We start from the raw sequence: 22,069 nt of genomic DNA, 5'->3' as shown, positions 1-22,069 counted from the left end.
AGCTTAAAAGCTTTTGGTTGAACATCAGGAAGATATTTATCATTACTTCTGAGATTTAAGACTCTTGTGTTGTCTCAAATCAAAGATACTTTTCGTCCCTACCTATAAACAAAAGATGAGCCCTGGATGGTGTAATTCAGTGGACTGAGTGCCAACCTGACAACTGAAAGGTCGCTGGTTTGATTCCTGGTCAAGGCACATGCCTGGGTTGTGGGCCAGGTCCCCAGTTGGGGCCCTGTGAGAGGCTTCGTATGGATGTCTCTTGAACCTTGTTTCTCTCCCTCTCTTTCTCCCTTCCCCTCTGTCTAAAAGTAAATATAATCTTTAAACATTTTTTTCAAAAGGATAAAAATTTTTTTAAAAGATAAGATTATTCTTTCAAGGTTTGTCTTGCCTGACTGGGCTGGGTAGATAGAGCAGATAAATGCTTCTAGAAATGCAGCGATGGGAATGTGAGGAGAAGGTACAGTGATTAAAAGTGGAGAGGGGTCAGGTCATTGGTTGGAAATGAGGTCCAAAGGGGTGAAAGCGGTACCATCCACCTTTAGTAAGGGGACATGACCCTTAAATCCTAAAATAATGTATTGTTAGATCTAGTATCTTCTTTATTGGTGGGATTGCTTCTTCTTCATATGCGTTTTGCTATCTCTGTTCTGTAGACTCTGAACCCATTCGTTCATCCCTGGGATGAAGGGACTCCTCATCTCATGGAATGAAAGGATGAGGAGAAAGAAAATACAAAGGAAAATATAAATTAGTTCCTTCATTAACCTGAGGACAGAGTTTTACAAGAACCATTTTTTGATGTAATGGATATTAGCTGGATGATTCTTGGAGGGTTTTTGTTTGTTCTGCTATCTACACCTCTGTTGAATGATGATTCTGGGGGTTTTTTACTAACAAATCTGGTCCGGAAGGATTAACTGTCAGACCATTTTTGTAACAAAACATGATCCCTGATTTGAACTTTAATAGTTGGTTACCTCATTCAAACCAACCACTGTCAGTGTCGTTATCCTCTCGAATTTCCCTGTCCCCAGAGGCAGTTAATCTGGGGGTTAGTAATGTTTTAGCTTCTCAATCTCTATGGATACCTTTTTAAATTTATTTTTATGTGAAATCCACATAAAATTAATCCTTTTAAATTGAGCAATTAAATTGCATTTAGTGCCTTCACATTGTTGTGTAACCACCTGTGACCTTTTATGTCTGGCTTCTTTTACTTAGCGTGTTTTTTGAGGTTCATCCATGTTGTAACATATATCAGTACTTCATTTTGCTGTAACCCTGAATAATATTCCATTATATACATATCTCTGTTTACTATCAAAGTAAGAAATGTTCAAACTTGTAGAGGATATTCATAAGGGTTTATTTGAACCAAACTGACAACATATTTGGGGGAACAGGATCTCAAAAGCTCCAAAATAGGTTTTGCAGCTGAAATTAGGTGGGCAATTAAGGAAGATTACATGGAAATGGAAAAAAATAGCAAGGTGGGGATTGGATTACAGAATAGTAAGATTATGTGCTCTCATGAGGTGGGAAGGCCTGTTTCATAGGTGTGTTAACCTAGATACCTAGAAACGATGGGCAGAGCTTGCCTAAGGCAAAGATAAATCTTTTCCTAAAAGATTATATGCCTGGGGCATGACTACCTACCATGACTCAGTCAAGTTAGGAATGTTTGATCAGATCACCATGTGAGGTTACTTTGCTTAGAATCTTCCCCCTTTTTTCACATAATTCATTCATCTTTTGGCGGACTTTTGGATTACTTTTACCTTTTGGCTATTGTGAGGGGTGGTACTGAAACTGGAAAAGTTGGAGTTTATGCTGTCTGTCACCACCAACAAAGGTTGTATCTTTGTGGGTGCTTTATTCAGATGGCCAGCAGTCTTCGAAGATGGTGGTTTCTGTGCCCTTGAAAAGCTTCTTAACAGCTCCTTTCAAGCTGATCTTTTTATAAGAAGAAATGGTGGGAAAGGGGTTTGGAAGAAGGTTAATTGCATAAGAGTTGCAGTCTGACAGTGATTTTCTTAGTACTTCTTTACCTATTGATCAACAGTTCTTTATCTTCATCAGGGAGTTTCCTCCCTGGAGCACAATGGTTCACCTACCATCTCCGTGGCTTCCAGACCCCTGGGGTGCAGTGGTTGAGTTGCTTATCGACCTCCTGGTCCTGCATTCCAGTTCTTGGAATAACAGCTTTCCACGTGCATTAGTCACTTAAGCCTATCAACTAAGGCAAAAATCTTTAACTCTTGAGTTCCCCTATCATTTTCCCTTGTTAGTTTTTAATTGTCTTATTTCTGTAAGATTAGTTTAGAAACTAAAACAACATAAGGTAAATTAGTGGTGGTGGTGCAGTTCATCTAAAAGAGTTTTAGTACAGTTGACAAAAGTTGCACATTTTCCAGCTGGGGCTACATTAGCATTTTTTAAAAGATTTTATTTATTGATTTTTAGAGAGAGGGGAGGGGAGGGAGAAAGAGAGAGAAACATCAGTGTGTGGTTGACTTTCATGTGGCCCCCACTGGGGGCCTGGCCTCAACCAAGGCATGTGCCCTCACTGGGAATTGATCCAGTGACCCTTTGGTTCACAGCTCATGCTCAATCCACAGAGCTACACCAGCCAGGGCTACATTGGCATTTTTAAGGAGAACATTTCCCTGACTTTTAAGTTACTATAGGTCCCCAATTATATTAGTAATTTCAGAGGCTTCCCACAGCCTCTGGAATTTGTAGGAGTACAAATATCTACAAGACATGAAGTAAAAGCTTTTCAACGTGTGTTCCTTTTGCAAGGCAAAGTAAGTCATTATTTTCAAAAGATGACTTTCAGTTTTTCTCGTGGTTCAGTGACCCATTGTTCTCCTGGTGCTTTCTTTATTCTGGTGTGATGAATCCAAGGTTTTATTCCTTCAGCTTGACCATGAGGAGTATGTTCCAAGGTACAGACCACTTTTCTGCTAGTTGGCTCTCTGGAGATACTGTCTTCCAAGTCTTGAGTAGCAGCACCTTATCTCCAGGCTCAAAGGAATGTAGCAAACCTGTGGGGAGAGGTCTCTAATACAAACAAGGTCATTAATCACAGCTAAGGTCTGACTTAGATGTTTGTTGTACATAGTTCTTTACCTTCACTTCTTGATCTACCTATGTATCTCCCACTCCAGTTGTAGCCTGGAATGGTCTCCCATACACGACTTCATAAGTACTCATCTGAATCCCACCTCAAGGGGCCACCCTTATCCTGAGCAAGGCAATAGCTAAAACTTGATCCCAATGGAGATGAGTTTCTCGACACAGTTTGGCTATATGTTTCTTCAAGGTGTGATTCATCTTCTTTACCTTCCCAGCAGCCTGAGGTCTCCATGCTGTGTGAAATCTTCACTTGATTCCTAAAAATTTACTAACCTTGCATGTATTTTCTGAAACAAAAGCAGGTCCATTATTGCTCTGGCTGCTGCTGAGTAGGCCAAAGTGAGGAATTATTTCCTTCAGTAAGGCTTTCATTACCTCTGAGGATTTCTCAGTTCTGGTAGGATAGGTGTCTACCCATCCTGAAAAGGTAGCAAAGGTAGCAAATTGGTAGTCAATGAAGACTAGCAGATATTTTCATCCCGGGACCCTCAGCTCTGGGTAAAGCCTGTTTGCCAGTCCTGAAACAGGCACTGCTGTCGTACTGTTTCCCTCCTTTTTCTGATGGAAATCTGTCTTAGGATTGTTCTTCTGGAACACATGGCTTTAGAAATTCCAGAACCTGTGAGCCATGATTTAATATAGGTGGTTCAAAACCCCAGCTCTTAGCTTTCTATAAGTTTGCAGTCAAACATTTAGGGTCGAGTTGTGACAAGTCTAGAACAAGTAACAAAGGCATTATAAGTGTTCCTTTAGCAGCCTCGTTCACTGCTCAGTTGGCCAGATTGATTCCTCTAGCCACTTCAGGGTCTTTCTGATGCCCAGGGACAGTGCCTTACTGCCACCTGTAGAGGTACCTGGACAGCTTCTAATACTTTAAAAATTTCTGCTGGATGCTTAATTTCCTCTTTACTGGAAGTTAATAGTTCTCTTTCCTTCCAGATTGAAACATGTGCATGCAGAATTAGGAAACTGTACCTCATGTTGATAACACATTCACTCTCTTTTCATGTAACAACTCCAGTGCCCTCTCAGTGCCATCAGTTCATCTTTCTGAGCAGAGGTTCCTGGCAGTAAGACCTTCATCTCTACTATTCCTTTGAGAGTCACAACTGCACACCCAGTCTCTCTGTTTCCTTTGTCCATATAACTGCTTCCATCTGCACAGAGAGTCCAGCTTGCCTCTTCTAGAGGATGGTCCTGGAAGTCAATTCTGCTAGAATACACTTCATCAATTATTTCAGCACAATCATGCAATAGTGCAGCCCAGTCAGGTCTGGGAGAAGGGAGGTAGGATTTAACTTAATGCATTTTTAAATTAAATACCTCAGTACCTGCCCATTTTTACAACAGAGAGCCACAGATTTGCTTTTTGCGCTAGCCGGCTCAACACTTGGTGGGGTGCATAAATGGCGATAGGCTAAGGAAAACTTTTCAGCTTCTGTAAAAAGTCATAGGTGGCTGCCACTCTCAAGCAGGCTGGCAACCCCTGGACAGTGTGATCTAGTTTCTTTGGCAAGCCTAGTAAGACTCCTTCTGCCAGATTCAAGCAGAAACCCAAGAACTCTTACTGCTTGTTGGCAAATCTGGGCCTTCTGTGCTGATACTTAATAGCCACAAGATGCCAAATGGTTTAAGGTATCTATAGTACTAGTTAAAGATGCATCTACATATTGTAAGAAAGTTCCTCCTTCAATTTTTCGATCTTTTTTTAAACTCCTGGCTCAGGGTGTCCTCAAAAATCATGTGGGAGTTCTTGAACACTTGTGATAGGACTGTCCAGCCGTACTGAGTTTTGACCCAAGATTCCAGGTTGTGCCATTCAAAAGCAAACAACAGTTGAGAGTCTTGATCAACCAGAATGCAAAGAAAAGCATCTTTTAAACCCAATACTGAATACCAGAAGCTGTCCCTGAGTATGATGCTCTGTACAGTGTCACTTATTGCCCTTAAATCTTGTATAGGGAGCAACAGGACCAAATGAGTCCATATTCCCGAAACTTCAGAATCATTGGGTGTATTCCTTCTAGGATCTCCTTTCACAAGGGGTACTGCTGCTCATGTCTTCTACCAGACAGAGCTCTGTAATATCACACTAACCAGAAGGAACCTTAATTAAACCAGAAGATACCTTTTTACCAGACACAACTCTAAACCAGAAGGTGCCTTAATACCAGACAGGGCTCTGTAAACTGGAGGTGCCTTAATTATCCAGAGACTACAGTCCTGAATCAGAAAGTACAGTGATTCAAACAAAAGTGAAGGTGACAGGGAGGTGCTGAGAATCAGAGGTGAGTTCCCCAGGGAAATCACTTGGCAGCTGCTAAGAAGTCTCCAAATCCATATGCTGAGGCGCCCCCCAGTTCAGGTAGCCAACAGGACTCCCCACCAAATACCCAGACTTTCCAGAGAGTCCCCGAGTCTGTCCCATCTGGGTCACCAGAAGTACTATGAACATTTGTGTATAAGCATTTGTTTAAGTACCTGTTTCCAATTATTTTTGGATATATACTAAGAATGAAATTGCTGAGTTTTATGGTAATTATATGTTTAACATTTTGCAGAGCCACTAATGTTTTCCATAGTGTCTGTACTATTTACATTCCTACTATCTGCACAAATGCTCCAGTTTTTCACATCTCACCAACACTTGTTATTTTCTGGGTTTTTTATAACAGCCATCTTAATGGATGTGCAGAGTTATCTCCTGGTTGTATTTTTCACTTTCCTAATGATTAGCATGGTTGAAAAGGGAGCCACCTACTAAACCTCACAAACTTAGGTGATGCCTGCACAGAGGGCCCTGCAAACTCAGGAACTAGAAGTTTTCAACATACAGGATGGCCTGAACATAAAAATTTCTAATTGTGAAAGCAAGTCGTGGTGGGTATTCATGTCCTAGGCCTAGTGCTTTCTTGACAAAGGTCAGTCTTTACTAAGTGAGCCAATCTATTGTCATTTTGCATCTAAGATAACATACTTTGAAATGTCAGAGTAGTTGTCTTTTCCAGACCCCCCAGAGCACAACCCACTGCACCGGAGCAGGAGACCACAGAACCCCTTGTTGTTATCTTGTTCCCTGAATACCATCTCTCTGTGCTGTAAATATTAATTATTAATTTACCCTGTGCCCACAAATGTAAAAGAAGTATGTCTCTTCATTATAGTTTTTAAAAATTTTTTAAAAAAGATTTTCTTTATTTTTAGAGGGAACGGGAGGGAGAAAGAGAGGGAAAGAAATATTGAATGGTTGCCTCTGGTACTCACCCTGGCTGGGAAGTGAACCAGCAACCTTTTACTTTGTAGAACAATGCTCAGCCAACTGGTTTACTCTTTATCTGGTTCCAGAGGTTTCTCTACTTTGCTTTCTTCCTCCTCCTTAATTTACCACCAGTGGATTTCTTGTAATACTCTTGTCTCCTCATTTGATTCTAATGTATAAATTAAGATGCAAAATTATCAATCTCTGGAGCATGTTTTCAATCTGTTGAGATTTTGCTTCCCAGCAACTGTCCTCAGACTGGTTCAGATAAACTCTTACAAACTTTTTCTTAAGCTGGACATTCTTTTTTTGACATTAGTGATGATAAACAGCTTTCCATGTGCTCTTCAGCAATTTATTTTCTTTTGAGCAATGTTTTGTCAGAGCTTTTGCCCATTTACTAATTGGGTTATTTGGTATTTTTGAGTTTTTTATTTTTGTTTTCTAAGACTTTATTCACTTTTAGAGAGAGGGGAAGAAAAGGAGACAGAGGGAGAGAAACATCTACGTGTGGTTGCCTCTCGCACACCTCGTACTGGGGACCTGGACCTGCAATCCAGGCATGTGCCCTGACTGGGAATCAAACTGATGACCCTTCGATTCACGGCCGGCACTCAATCCACAGAGCTACACCAGGCTTATTTTAATTTTTTTATTATTTTTTATTTTTAATTTTTTTAAATTTATTTATCTTTAGAGAGGAAGGGAAGGAGAGAGGGAGAGAAATATCAATGTATGGTTGCCTGTCATGTGTCCTCTGCTGGAAACTGGCCTGCAACCCAGGCATGTGCCCTGACTGGGAATTGAACCACGATTGTTTGGTTCGCAGGCCCGAGCTCAATCCACTGAGCTACACCAGCCAGGGCTTATTTTTATTTTTTAAAGATGGTAATTATTTTAGAGAGAGGGGGAGGGAGGGAGAAAGAGAGGGAGAGAAACATCTGTGTGCGAGAGGTATATCTATTGGTTGTCTCTTGCACACCCCCAGCTGGGTTGCAGGACCTGGCCCTGCAACCCAGGCACATCCCCTGACTGGGATCGAGCCAGAAGCCTTTCAGTTTACAGGCCAGCACTCAGTCCATTGAGCCATACTAGCCAGGGCAGTGTTTTTGAGTTTTAAGTTTTTTACACGTTCAGACTATTAATTGCTTATCAGATACATGAATTGCAAATATTTTCTCTCATTCTATGGGTTTTTATTTTATTCTGTCCTTAGGTGCATAAAAGTTTTTGATTTTGATGTAGTCTAATTTATGATGTTTACATAAATTATGTAAACATAATTTATTGATGTTTTTCTTTTGTTGCCTGTACTTCTGTTGTTGAAATTGCCAAATCCAGTATCATGAAGTTTTACCCCAGTGTTGTTGTTTTTTTAATCCTTACCTGAGGGTATTTTTTCATTGCTTCTAGAGACAGAGGGAGGGAAAAAGAGAAACATTGATGTGAGAGAAAAATACCTATTGGCTACCTCCTTTACACACCCCAACCAGGGATCAAACCTGCAACCTAGGTATGTGCCCTGACTGGGAATCAAACCTGCAACCTTTCAGGAATGGGATGATGCTCTGACCAACTGAGACACACTGGCTAGGGACCCCTAAGGTGTTTTTTCAGATTTTATTTATTTATTTTTAGAGAGAGGGGAAGGGAGGGAGAAAGAGAGGGAGAGAAAAACATCAATGTGTGGTTGCCTCTTGTATACCCCCTACTAGGGACCTGGCTCGCAATCCAGGTATGTGCCCTGACCAGGAATTGAACCAGCAACCCTTAGGTTCGCAGACCAGCAGTCAATCCACTGAGCCACACCAGCTGGATCCCTTAAGTGTTTTATGACTAAATTTTAGCTCTTAATGTTGAGGCTTTTAGACTCAGTAGTCAAGCTCTATATTTCTATGCTCAATTTCTTTGTGTTTAGAATTCCTTTTTTCTATCTCCTTATATTCAAGACCATTTTTGTGGTCTCTTCTGGTGATTTTCAGTCTTTTTCATCTCACGGTAAAAATAGACTAATTACTATAATCCTGTGGCACACCAAAAAATATATTTGTTGATCTGACAAAAAAACCCCAAACAGGTATAATTTTGATTCATTCATACCAGACAGTTATTGTTGTGTTATTTGTTGCCATTTTTTCTTATTTGACAATCTAAGGGAAAGATGGTCAATGCCCATGACCAAATAGTCAGGTATTGTATGTTTTAAAAATTGTTGGGACACACGATTGTGTTGAAAATTGCTGGTCCCTCCCTGCGTGATAAAGTCCTCCTATAGCTCACCAGCTGGAGAGACTCACTTCTCTTGATCTCCCGTTAGTACTTTAGTTTCACTTTTCTTCCGCAATGTATATGCTGCCTTATACTATACTTTACATTTGATCCCTCTATAAGACATTTAGATGTCAACCCTGCAGAGGTCACAGTCCAAAAAATATTACAGCATAGGTCATGTGTATCTGAGAGATACATACATTACTAGTATGTGCTGAAATGTGGCAGAAAAAAACACTGCAAACTTGCATTTATTATATAATAAAATACATGATTTTAAACTTATTTCACTTACAATTTAGAAATTATTAAAGAAATATGAGAACATGAATAAATTTTTTTTTCAAATGATGGAAAGATGGCTATTGATAAAAAATACAACAAAAAATGTCTAGCATTTTTTTGATGCATAGCATCTAACACCACTGACTTAAGAATTTGCGGTATCTCTTAGATACAATTTACTGTGGAATATCACACACCCTTACAAAACATGTGTGATAGCCAAACTGATGGCTTAAAGGTTATGGCTTAACATTAGTCATGTACAAACATACAGCTAGTCATGACCTTCAACCTCTGCACCAGATATATGTAACAATGTTATTTAAGAAAGAGCTTGTATTTCTGAGCTGTGACCTCCACAGGGTTAAGTATATATATTTTTAAGATTTTATTTATTTCTTTTTAGACAGAGGGGAAGGGAGGGAGAAAGAATGAGAGAAGCCCTGGCTGGTGTGGCTCAGCGGATTGAGCCCTTTGAACCAAAGGATCGCAGTTTGGTTCCTAGTCAGGGCACATGCCTAGGTTGCAGGCCAGTTCCCAGCAGAGGACACATGACAGGCAACCATACATTGATATTTCTTTCCCTCTCTCCTTCCCTTCCCCTCTAAAGATAAATAAAATGCTATTCTATAAAAAAAAAGAATGAGAGAAGCATCCATGTGTGTTTGCCTCTCACATGTCCTCCACAGGGACCTGGCCTGCAACCCAGGCCTGTGCCCTGACGGGGAATCGAACCAGTGACCCTCCGATTCACAGGTTGGCACGCAATCCACTGTGCTGCACCAGCCAGGGCTATTTTTCATTACAATATTTTGTAAATGATTTTATCTATTTATAAATAAATGTTTATTGAATGAATGGGTGTTTTTATTTTTTTTCAATGTAGTCCCTTATTTGTTTACTCAGCACTTGTGGGAGGAATGGTGTACTAGGGAGAGAGGACATCACAGAGTTCCATAGGGTAGTAGGAGTGGGTGAGCCTGTAGGTGTGGGTTTATTGCTGCTTCAAAACTCATGTATTTAGGAAATTTTTCTCATAATTTGCATATTTTGCTTTGACTGTTAGCATTGTGGTGGTCATTTTGTTCTGCATTTAATGTTTACTTCTTGGTCTATTACTTATAAATGTGATGCTAGGTCTTTTCAAATGAATGTTTTACTTTCCAAACTGAATGGGATTGACTAATTCTCCAATTAGATAGTAGTTTTGGAAGCTAAAACCCCTGTTTCTTTTTCCTCTCTTTTAAGTTGCTTTTTCAAATACATTAATAATGAATGTATTTTTTTGTATAAAAATGTCAAACATTACAGTTAAATTTAAAGTCTCCTTTGATCAACTCAGTCCTAGCCCTGTGCCTCTTCCCCTCAGTTAATCACTGTTACTGGTTTTGGATGAGCCCTGCCACACATTTTTTTAGTGTATTACTTAGATATACAGGGTCTGGAAGAAGTAACACCATTGAATGTGGTTGGTGGAGTAGGTGAAAGTCTCACACAAGATAGACAGCCATTTGAACATTTCACCTAAAATGTCATACGGTGTGCTTGAGTGTGATGTTGTCTTGTTGCAGAATTACATGCTTGTGATTTTGTAAGAAAAAGGGGGTGTTATTTGTGCTGGACCTTGTATATTTATAGTTTATATAGAATTTCATTTGTTATATTCCCCCTCTGTTTTTTTACAACTGCCTGTAGTGATAAAAAATCAGTAGATGTGAAATCTTACTGATACCTGGGTCTGAGAGACTAGAATGAGAAATGAAAGGTCAAACATGTGAAAACACATCATATGTATCCAGCTTGCAAAATGCCATTCCCTGTCTTGTCACATAGAGTCCCTAGGTGTCAGCAGGCAAGCCATGGCTCCACGGCACCGGCAACGAAGACACAAGAAACCTCCCCCATCAGGGGTCCCCACAATTGTGACCCCTGTGCCTCTTACTCTCTCAAAACCTGGCCCTAGTATTGATGCACTTGGCTTCTGCTCCTTGGAGAATAATGTTCCTGGCCTATCCCAGCTGATTCTTCAAAAGCTGAACATGAAAAGCTATGAAGAATACAAGTGAGTGACTAGCTCTCTGGAAGAGCAATATATTGTCTCTGGTAGAATTGATTTCAAAAGGTGGAGAGGGAATATAACTTGGGGATAACTGGGTATTTGCAACAAAGGATTTTCCTCATCCTAACTTTTGCCAGTTTATTACAATAGAAATGTTAAATACATAATTTTCTAAGTCATAAATGATGGGAGTAGGTGGAAATACAAAGGTGGGGAAAGTAGGTCTACAGTTGTAAATATGCAAAACACTGTTTATTCTTGTTATTTATTTACTATTATGTCTTTTTCCATATGGATAACTGTAAACCTCCATTTGCCCACCCCTGTATATAGGTGGCAAGGGAGGAGTCATGAGAAGTTTGGGGGAGGTTCTTTTTCTATTGCTGCTCCTTTTCCATGCCATCCCTGCAGACAGGTGATAGATGGTGGCACTCCTGTATCAGGCTTTGGATTTCGATGCCCTCAAGAAATGTTCCAGAAGATGGAGGACACTTTCCGATTCTGTGCTCACTGCAGAGCACTTCCTGATGCGCTCTCAGACTCCAAGGTCCTCCGGCACTGCAAGAGGTGACTAGTCAGGGGCTAATAAGGGAGACCTCTGGAAATGATCCTCTTCTAAGGCTTCACTGTGGGAGGAAAGGGCTGAGAGTTTTCAGAATAACTTAAGGCCTACTCCTCATTTTGTGTGATCCAGGCCATAAAGAGATTAGAAGAGGGTTTGGTTCTTGCTTATTTTTGATGTTTTAGGGAAATCAGATAGGGACCACAGTACAATTCTCTCTGCCTTCCTCCTCTTCGAGTGATCAAGGGGTAAGATCATAATCTGTTCTGGGGAGGTTGGGGTCAAGACATGCCCATGATGAGAGAGCAGCCGCAAACTGCTGGAGTTATTTTTTCTGTAAGGGATGCAAAAAATGAGTTGTTGCAGATAGAGACTGAGGTGTCACTCTGACCCAAGAGAAAAATTATATTCCCACTCTCTCCTCAAATATTTCTGGGGTTTATTCTCTCAGGTGCAGAAATGTCTATTACTGTGGCCCAGAGTGCCAGAGGTCAGATTGGCCAGCACACAGGAGGGTTTGTCAAGAGCTGCATCTTGTAGCTGTGGACCGTCTCATGGAATGGCTTCTGGTCACAGGTGGAGTGGTAGCGGGTGGGGAGTTCTGCCATGATGGTCAGTGGTGGTACTTGGAGAGCACGATGAAAGCATGTTGCTATGAGGAAAAATGAGTGGGGCAGGGTAGTAGGGCGTTGCTGGTCACAGGTTGGGAGAGTGCACAAGGAAGGAATATTGAGGCCAGGGAAGGAGTAGGTCACTTCTTGTCCCTTCTTTACCTGCAGGAGATTTTGTCCTACCTTCTGGACCTTGGCCACAGCAGGCTGAAGTTGTACAGGGCTGGGACACCTGGTTTTCTCTTCGGCATTTACAGCTAGATGCTACAATGGATGCTGTGCTAGGTAGTCATGCCATGGCCACCCTCTGGGCCAGTGTAGGAAGGCCAAGGCCAGATCCAGATGTCCTCCAAGGCTCTCTGAAGCGACTCCTGACAGATGTCCTGTCACGGCCCTTGACGCTGGGCTTTGGGCTTCGGGCCTTGGGGGTAAATGTTAAGAAGATGGGAGGAAGCACAGTGCATGTAGTTGGTGCTTCCCACGTAGAGACATTTCTCACTCGCCCCGGGGACTACGATGAGCTTGGTTACATGTTTCCTGGACACCTTGGCCTCCGTATAATAATGGTGGGTGTAGACGTTGCTGCTGGCTTTTCAGAAAGCACCTCAACTTCACCACTGGAACCTGGCACAATTCAGCTTAGTGGCCATAGGGGCCTCTACCATAACTTCTGGGAGGAGCAGGTAGAGACGGGGCAGACAGCCCATCCAGATTTGGCGGTGGCATTCCATCCAGGTAAGAGTTCAGGGGGATACTGGGTGGGTCCTGTGGGAATTTCCCATTCAGACTCTTGTATCCTGTCTTTGGAGCCCCATTCATTTGGTCGGTTAAATACAATGTGATAATGACCTTGTTGATCATTAGCTCTATGTGCTACACCTGAATTCAGAATTTTCCACGGCAGAACCTGGGGTGGGTGATAGTGGTAAATGACCACTAGCAGTAAGCAAGGTGAGGGTCAGGGTGGACACAATCAGAGAAGTATCTTGCTTAAGGTCTACCTGAGCCTTTCCCCTCCCTATTCCATAGGTTTTCATGCTTCCCCGGACTTGATGGAGGCTTGGCTGCCCACTCTTCTGCTACTTCGTGATTATGAGATTCCTGCATTGATTACTGTTTACAGGTTTCAACCTCTTCCTGTTTGGAATACCTCCCTGCCACTTCCTATTTGTGATACCTCCCTCATACTCTCTTTGTATAGATGAGCTTATTTTTCTCCCTCTTGCTCATCTTCTGCCTTCTAGTGAGGATTTTCTTTCTTATACTTGGTTTTCTTGTTCTCCTTGGAACAAAGGTCTATGTTAGTAAACTGGTAATTAGTGAGACATTTGGGAGGGAGGGGTAGCCCTTACTTAGTCAAGCCTTAGGTAGTTTTGGGGTTTGATGAGTACAGAAATGTCAAGTTCTGAGCAGTTTCTTTCCTCTCTCTCTTTCATAATCAGCATAGCAATTTTTCTTACGTGTTTCCCATAGCCAGCAGGAGTTGGCAGCCTCATTGCAGATTCTGGTGGACCTGGACACACACATCATTGCCTATGGAGCCAACCCTTTCGCATCCCTCAAACCTGAACAGGTCTACTCCAATCCCAACAAGCAGCCTGTATACTGCAGTGCCTACTATATCATGTTTCTTGGAAGCTCCTGCCAGTCAGATAAGAGGCAATTGGAAGAGAAAATAGATGGTGGAGTTTAAAGAGCTGAGCTAGATTCTGACTGGATGCCTAGAAAGGGGGGAGGTTGTGATACCACAATAAACTCAGTTTGGGCTTCTTAAGTCACTTGTTTTTCTTATTCCTGTTCACTGGTGAGTGTTACTTGTCTATACACACAACACCTCACAACTGGAGGTTTCTCTCAAAGTGATTAACGTCAGCTCTGTTTGGCTTTGCCATTCTAACACACCCTGTCTCCTGTCTTCCTTCTTTTACCCCACTCTCAGGATTAGGGTATTTCCTGGCCAGGGCCTCAAGTCCCCACCCCAACCCTCACACACACCTGTACATTCTTATTGCCCTCTCGGACAGGGCAATGTCAGAATTCATTTATTCATTCAAAATGTTTAGTTAGTACCTCATGTAAAAGGTGTCGTATTAGGGCTTTGGGGAGATACAAAGTTGAATGAGACATGGTCTTTATTCTTAGCCTAGGAAGGAAAATAATACATATACGTAGGTATCTTTATTATAAGATGTAATGTGGAATAAAAAGCTGAGAAAAACTCGTAGTGCTAAGGAAATAGAGTGAAAAGAGAGATCACTTTGCTAAATGATAGTGAAAATTGTATGTGTTAGAATTTTATGGAAGAGATGGAGGGCAGGGATAGAAGGGAGGGAATGATAGAAGCAGAAGTTTGGAGGCAGAAAAGCATAGGAGTTGTATTTGGGTACATTGGGGGATTAGCGTAGATTGGAAGGTCCAGTGGAACCAGATTATAGAAGGAGCATAGCCAATGGATCAGCTTTATATAGATCTGACTGTGAACCCTGGGACAACCACCAAATGCTTTGTGCCTGTGGGAAAGCTAATTTAAAGTTCCTTAATTTCCTCATTTGTAAAATGGAAATAATGTCTAGGACCTAGAAGTTCAATAAAAGTTAAATAAGAATGCTTGCAAAGTTGGAGGACTCACCTCCCTCTTTCAAAATTTATTTCAAAGAATGGTAATTAAGACAATGTGGTACCGGCATAGGACAGACATTAATTAGAATAGTAAAACACAATTGAGAATCAAGAGGTAAATCTTTACATTTATAGTCAACTGATTTTCAACAAGGCTGCTAAAACAATTCAATGGGAAAAGAATAGAGTTTTTTACATTGTCTGGGACAACTGGATACCCGCATGCAAAAGAATGAAGTTGGATGTTGACCTCACACAATATATAAAAATTAAGATGGATCAAAGACCTAAGAGCTAAAACTATACAACTCTTACAAGAGAACAGGGTAAATCTTCACACATTGATGTTTCTCTCTTTTTGTCCCTTCCTCCCCCCTTCTCTATAAATAAATAAATAAATAAACAAATAAATATTTTTTAAAAGAATGGGAGAAAATATAAATCACATATCTTAAAATGGTAACTATTAAATGCATACTGCTTCAAATTTTATGCGTTAACATTAACAGATGAACCATCAGCGCTGTGTCAGATAGTTTAATGATGGAAAACCAATTGGGAAACTATTGGTATGGTTCAGACGAGATAATGCAGGTGTCAGCTAAGTTGGGTGTGGAAAGGAAGAGGTGATTTGTAGCTATAACAAGTAAAGTATATAAATAGTGACATTTTGTAGATAGAACATGAAACTAAGATCTTTAGGGTTTGGTTACTGATTGTGATGAATGAAGTGTGATATACGATACCTATTAGAATCTAATCGGGAGACAAAAACCACACAGTAACAGGTGACACAAAATTTCCAACTTAGTAGAATGGTGGTGTTAGTCCATAAAATTCTAAACACTTAGCTCAATGGTAAATACTGAGGAATCTAAGATGGCTTTTGCCCTTAAAGCGCTTACAGTTTAATAGGAGATGACTGACATAAGCAAGCGCAATATAATAGAGTTATATTTCTTCTTTTTAAGATTTTATTTATTTTTAAAGAGGGGAAGGGAGGGAGGGAGAAAGGGAGAGAAACATCAATGTGTGGTTGCCCCTCAAATACCCCCTACTGGGGACCTAGGCATGCACCTTGACTGGGAATCAAACCAGTAACCCTTTGGTTCGAAGGGTAGCACTCAGTCCACTGAGCCACACCAGCCAGGGATAAAGTTGTATTTCTAAAGACAGCAGGTGAAGTGAAGAATTATATTTTCAAAAATACAGTGAGCCCTGGCGAGGTAGCTCAGTTGGTTACAGAATCATCCTGATATGCCAAGCTTGGGCTTTTAATCTGTGGTGAGGACACATACAAGAATCCAGAATTAACCAATGGATTTAAGGACTTCCGGCCAAGATGGAGGCATAGGTGGAAATACTGTGCCTCCTTGCAAACCAAAATTAAGAACAAAGATTTAGAAACAAAAACACAACCAGAACAGACAGAAAATTGAACTGCACAGAAGTCCAACAACCATTCATCCAGACGGGTAAGAGGGGTGGAGTCAGTGGCCAGCAGAGAGGGGTTGCAGCAGGAAAAAGCAGTGGCTGGTGGACCCGGGCATGGGGAGGAAAGAGCAGACCCAGTGAGGCATGCAAGGCTGTGGGCTGGCTGCAGTCATACATTTGCACGCAGATAAACCAGGTAAAAACAGGCAGTGAGAGAGACCACACAACTCGGGGCCCCAGCAATGGGAAATAAAGCCTAAAAGCACCAGTTGAAAACACTTGTGGGGGCTGAGGTGCCAAGAGAGACTCCCAGCTTCATAGGAGAGTTTGTTGGAGAAACCCACAAGGTCCTAGAACGTACATAAGCCCACCCACCTGGGAACCAGCACCAGAAGAGCCCAATTTGCTTGTGGGAAGCGGCGGGAGGGACTGAAATATGATTGGAGCAAGCACCATAGTTCCCTCTCTGACCCCGCCCCCACATACAGCGTCACAACCTAGCAACTGGGTCGCCCCACCCTGGTGAACACCTAAGGCTCTGCTCCTCATATGTAACAGGCATGACCAGACCAAAAAATTATGGCTCAAACAGAACAAATTAAAGCCCCAGAGCCAATACTTCTAAGTGACAAAGAGATAGCCAACCTATCAGATGCACAGTTCAAAATACTGGTGATCAGGATGCTCACAGACTGGTTGATTTTAGTCACAAATTAGATGAAAAAATGAAGGCTACACTAAGCGAAATAAGCAAAATGCACAGAGAACCAATAGTGATGGAAAGGAAACTGGGACTCAAATCAATGGAGTGGACCAGAAGGAAGAAAGAAACAACCAAACAGAAAAGAATGAAGAAACAAGAATTCAAAAAACCCGAGGAGGGGCTTAGGGACCTCCAGGACATCTTTAAATGTTCCAACATCCAAATTATAGGAGCACCAGAAGGGGAAGAGAAAGAGCAACAAGTGGAAAACATTTAAATAATAAAGGAGAACTTCCCCAATCTGGCAAAGGCAATAGACTTCCAGGAAGTCTAAGAAGCTCAGAGAGTCCCAAAGAAGTTGAACCCAAGGAGGAATACATCAAGGCACATCATAATTATATTACCCAAATTTAAAATGAAAGAATTCTAGAAGCAGCAAGAGATAGGGGGACAGCCACAAATGGCCTTCTGTGTCAACGAACACCAGGGACTTAAAAGGATGAACTGGGAAATCTAGTGGTAGTGTCTGAACAGGCTATTGGATATTTGGGCCTATAGGTCAGGGAAGTGGGCTAGAAATAAGAGGCTTGAAAAAATATTCTCTTAAGGGTATAGCTAAGGCAGAGGGAAGGGTGGGGATGGGATCACCAAGGGAATAATGCAGAGCGAAGATGAGGAAAGACAGGCTTTTTAGGGAATGCTTAAATTCCCAAGGTCTCTGGAGGCAGATTGGACAGAAAGACCAGATATTCGCCAGGCAGATAGACTGGTTATGATCTGGGATAAAATGCCCAGTACTCAAAGTGGTTTAAATTCAGTAGTGACATTGCTTAAGTACCTTCCACTTCACTCCTCTTTTAGGTACCTATATATCTTCCTGTTACAATTTTTTTGCCAAATTGGAAAGTTTATTTAGAAAGTTAGAGGTAGCAGTAGGGCCCTTGAAGCTTAGGACAGAGACAGGCAGAGGTAACATGCCTAGGGTGTGGAGAGCAGAAAGGGAAAGGCGCAGGTGTGCTCACTGGAGGGAGAGCGCACCCTATTAAAACTTTTAATCCTCCCTATCCCACTCCCTTGAGGAAGCTTTCTGGTAGAAAAGCATGCAGAGTAATGGGTTGATGACTCTCAAGCCTCAATGTACGTCAGATTGGTTAAAACAGATTGCTGGGCTCTACCTCTAGAGTTTGATTGGTAGCTCTAAGGTGGAACCCGACAATGTGAGTTTCTATCGTTTCCCCGTGATGTTGACGCTGCCGATCTGGGAACACTTTGAGAACCATTGTAAAAGGTAGCTAGCTGACTGGTTTCTGCTGTGCAATGCAAGTTCTCTTCATGAGTTGCAAACACTGGTCCGGGCTCTTGAAATTGCCTCAAATGTTCAAGGCTCTAGTATAAAGGGGACCCAGAATCACCCCACCACTCCCTTGTTATGATTTTGATTAAGTACATCTCGAGTTCCGATAATATAGGATCTGCAGTAAATATTCATTTCACAGAGGGCTAATAAAAGACGCCGTCCTTGTCCCCGGACGATACAAGGGGAACCGGGCCTGACGCAGAACTCCCTAGTCTGCCTCCGAGCGCGGAGGGGACGCGGGATTCCGGAAAGCAGTGGCGACCGCCGGAGCGACCAGCGAGCGCGGAAATGGGATTGGGGCGTGGCCCCCGGATGGAGAAAGGTGGTGAAACTAGTTCCTTCACTGAAAGGAACGCCTTTCTGCGCAGGTGGAGCAGCTGGGCGGAGACCCAGGGAAAGTCGCAGCCCGGGTCCTGGGCCCCCCCCCTGCCCGGCACCTCCCTCCCCCGGCCCCAGGGGCGTTCCCGGCTGCGGCGAGGATCCTAACGGGCTCGCGCGGCCGCTCCCGGCGCCCCGCCCTCCCCGGGACCGCCCTGGGCTCCATCTTGCCACCGACTGGGTTGGGCTGTGACGCTGCTCCCTTGGTGTCAGGTGAGGAACCGTGCCCCCTTGCCACCCCCAAGCCCCCTCGGTCACCTCGGCCCGGCCCTCTCTGAGGCCCGCCGTCGGGGAGATGGCGGGGCCCCGTTTGTGTCCCCGCGCCAGGGGACCGTGCAGGGGCCTGTGGGCCTCCCGGGTGGCGGGCGACTCGATGTGCGCGTCTCGGGACTCCGGCTGCCCAGTGGGCGCGCTGTGCGGTGGGCTGGGCGAGGCGGCCGGCCCCGCGGGCGGGAAGCGGGAAGGCCTGCTCGCCAGTTCTCTGTGGTGTCCGTCTGTCCGGAGATCAGACGGAGGAGTGACGCCCTGCCGGTGGGCAGGTGGAGGGACCGCGGCTAGGAGATGGCCCTGCTCAGTGGACCTGGAGGAGGGCTGAGTGGGGAAACCAAAGAGCAGCTCTGAAACAGAAGTCTGGCCGGTGACGAGACTTTACGGTGACACAGCAAATTTAGGGAAACTTCGGGAATTTGTACTAAGCTTAGTAAACCCTAGGACACAGTGCGTGAGCCTGAAGTTGCACACTGGTTCCGGCTTCTAATTCTTGGAACCGTTCTAGGAAATACCATTCCAGGTGTGGTTCCTATTCCCTGAGCAGCAGCAGCAGCAGCAGGCGCTCTGTGCGAACACTTCTCGGATAGAGGGAAGTGGGTGATGTCCACCATAAAGTGACAAATGGGAAGAAATCACCCAACTGCCTTTTCACTGCCCAGTTTTGCCAGCTGATAGGGAGCTGATCTGGGAATCTGTCCTAGTTAGATAATGAGTGTAATGAGTTATCTCAGGCTGGGAAGGAGTTTCAAGACTGGATAGGCAGGTGTAAGTTTGTTTTGACCACTGCACATTTAAGCCTCTTAACATTCCTCACCGGTGGTAGCTGCCCACCCTGTCCGTGCAGAAGTTAGCCACACCTCCAGTTCTTTATCCAAGGGCCCCAGCGACTGACTTAATAGGTCCTTCCCAACCAAGGAGCAGGGTTTGGAAAATTGTATCTGCTGTTGGCCATCGTCATTCACCCTTCCTGTTTCCTATTCGTTCCTATTTATTTCATAAATTTGCAACAGCTGCCTCTTGTGTTCCTGGGCTTCATGCCATCTGTGAGACTCCCATAGTGAGTTCCACCCCTTCTTATAGTTGACTCACCGGGTGGAGATGGTTTGGAGAACCAAGAATGATTTTCTAGTCTTTCAGAGGTAGTTGTGGGAGAATGCTAAAAAGAAAAGCTCTGGTTCACCATTATGGTCTCACTACGCCTTCGGCCAAATGACTGATATGTTGAGTCACCCCAGGGTTTGTTTAAGCTTTTTACAGAAGCTTTTAAAATCTGCCTTTTGAATATAAGGTACATGCCCAAATCCAAAAGGGTTAAAGTTAGATGGAAAAGTAAGTGCCCTTTTCATTATGCCCCAGCTCTCCTTTCTTGAGACAGCCATTGTTTTTCTACTTCCTTGAAGAGACATTCAGGGGTATTGTCTGTGTGGTAAAATAAATGTACTTTTTCTACATATGGTTACAAATTACCTGTGCAGTTTCTACCTTATTTTTCCCACTTAATATGACTTAGAGATGATTTCATATATAAGTAAAAGAGCTGCTCAGCTTTAAGTTTCATAACACTTCATTGTATGGCTGTCCATAATCTATTAACTTTTTTACATTATATTTTATTGATTACACTATTACAGTTGTCACAAAATTTTCCCCTTTGTCCCCGTCCACCCTGCATCCCCCGCTCCTTCAGGCAATCCCCACACCATTGTTCATGTCCACGGGTCATGCATATAAATTCTTTGGCTACTCCATTTCCTATGCTGTACTTTACCTACCTGTGGCTATTCTGTAACTACCTATTTGTACTTACTAATGCTCTCACCTCTTCACCCATTCCCACACACCCCTTTTCCAACTTGCAACTATCAAAATGCTCTCCGTAGCCATGAATCTGTCTCTTTTCCAATTGTTTGCTTAGTTTGTTTTTAGGCTTCAGTTGTTGATACATCTATATTTATTGCCATTTTATTTATCATAGTTTTGATCTTCTTTTTCCTAAATAAGTCCCTCTAACATTTCGTGTGATAATGGTTTGTTGAGGATGAACTTTAATTTTTTCTTGTCTGGAGCTCTTTAAGCTCTTTATTTGCCGTTTGATTCTAAATGATAGCTTTGCTGGGGAGAGCAGCCTTGGCTCTAGGTCCCTGTTTTTCATGACTTTGAATATTTCTTGTCAGTTCCGTCTAGCCTGAAAGATTTCTTTTGAGAAATCAGCTGATAGTCTTATGGGGCTTCCCCTGTAAGTACCTAAATGCTTTTCTCTTGCTGCATTTAAGATTCTCTCTTTATCTTTAACCATTGGCACTTTAATTGTGGTGAGTTTTGGTGTGGTCCTCTTTGTATCCATCTTATTTGGGAGTCTCTATGCTTCCTGGACTTGCATGTTTATTTTCTTCACTAAATTAGGGAAGTTTTCTTTCATTTTTTTCAGATAGATTTGTAATTTCTTGCTCTTTTTCTTCTGGAACCCCTATCACGTGAATGTTGGACCTCTTAAAGTTGTCTCAGAGGCTGCTTTCTTCCTGTTCTGATTGCTGTTTTGATTCTTGGCTTTATTAATTCTATTCTTGTTTATCTGTAAATTGTTCCTTATTTGAATTAGTGAATCCTTTTTTTCTGACTGGATCTTTTAATGCTGTTGGGGTCCTCACTAAGTTCCTTGAGCATCCTTATAAACAGTGTTTTGAACTCTGCATCTGATAGATTGCTTATCTCCATTTTGTTCTTTTTCTGGAATTCTGATCTGTTCTTTCATTTGGGCCTTGTTACTTTGTTTTTTCATTTGGCAGCCTCCCTGTGTTTGTTTCTATGTATTACTTAGAGCTGCTGTGACTCCCCTGTCTTGGTAGTGTGGCCTAAAGTAGTGGGTGTCCTGTAGGGTCCAGTGGCACAGCATTCTCCGTCATCCCAGCTGGGTACTTGAAGTGCACCCTCTGTGTGAGCTGAGTACACACCCCCCCTTTTTTTTGTAGTTGAGCCTTAATTGCTGTTGGCAGGTCAATGGGAGGGGTTTACCGAGGTGGATCCGCTGCAAGATTGGCTGGGAACATTGTGGTCACCAATCACCGTCCTCTGTGGAGGGTCATCTGTGCAGGGTCAGGGTGAGCATGCTCCAACATG

General features: G+C 42.8%; 2 protein-coding genes across 5 annotated transcripts in view; both read left to right on the top strand.

Moving 5' to 3' along the window:
* The first annotated feature begins 10,553 nt into the window (after positions 1-10,553).
* On the top strand, positions 10,554-13,951 carry MSS51 (MSS51 mitochondrial translational activator). Its single transcript, XM_037055904.1, has 6 exons — positions 10,554-11,021; positions 11,430-11,585; positions 12,032-12,156; positions 12,360-12,926; positions 13,221-13,314; positions 13,665-13,951. Exons 1-6 carry the CDS (start codon positions 10,819-10,821, stop codon positions 13,882-13,884), a joined length of 1,365 nt encoding a protein of 454 aa, XP_036911799.1. The 5' UTR covers positions 10,554-10,818; the 3' UTR covers positions 13,885-13,951.
* A 4,855-nt stretch (positions 13,952-18,806) lies between these two features.
* ANXA7 (annexin A7) overlaps positions 18,807-22,069 on the top strand; it is a 30,142-nt gene continuing 26,879 nt past the window's right edge. For all 4 annotated transcript variants that reach the window (XM_037055903.1, XM_037055901.1, XM_037055902.1 and 1 more), the window contains exon 1: positions 18,807-18,895. The gene's annotated coding sequence lies outside the window, so the exon portion shown is untranslated. The remainder of the gene's footprint in view (positions 18,896-22,069) is intronic.

The sequence above is a fragment of the Sturnira hondurensis genome, unplaced genomic scaffold, assembly GCF_014824575.4.
Source record: "Sturnira hondurensis isolate 20B ecotype Veracruz unplaced genomic scaffold, ASM1482457v3 Scaffold0008761, whole genome shotgun sequence".
NCBI lineage: Eukaryota > Metazoa > Chordata > Mammalia > Chiroptera > Phyllostomidae > Sturnira > Sturnira hondurensis.
Note: the sequence above shows the minus strand (reverse complement) of the source record. Positions and strands in the feature narration are given on the sequence as shown.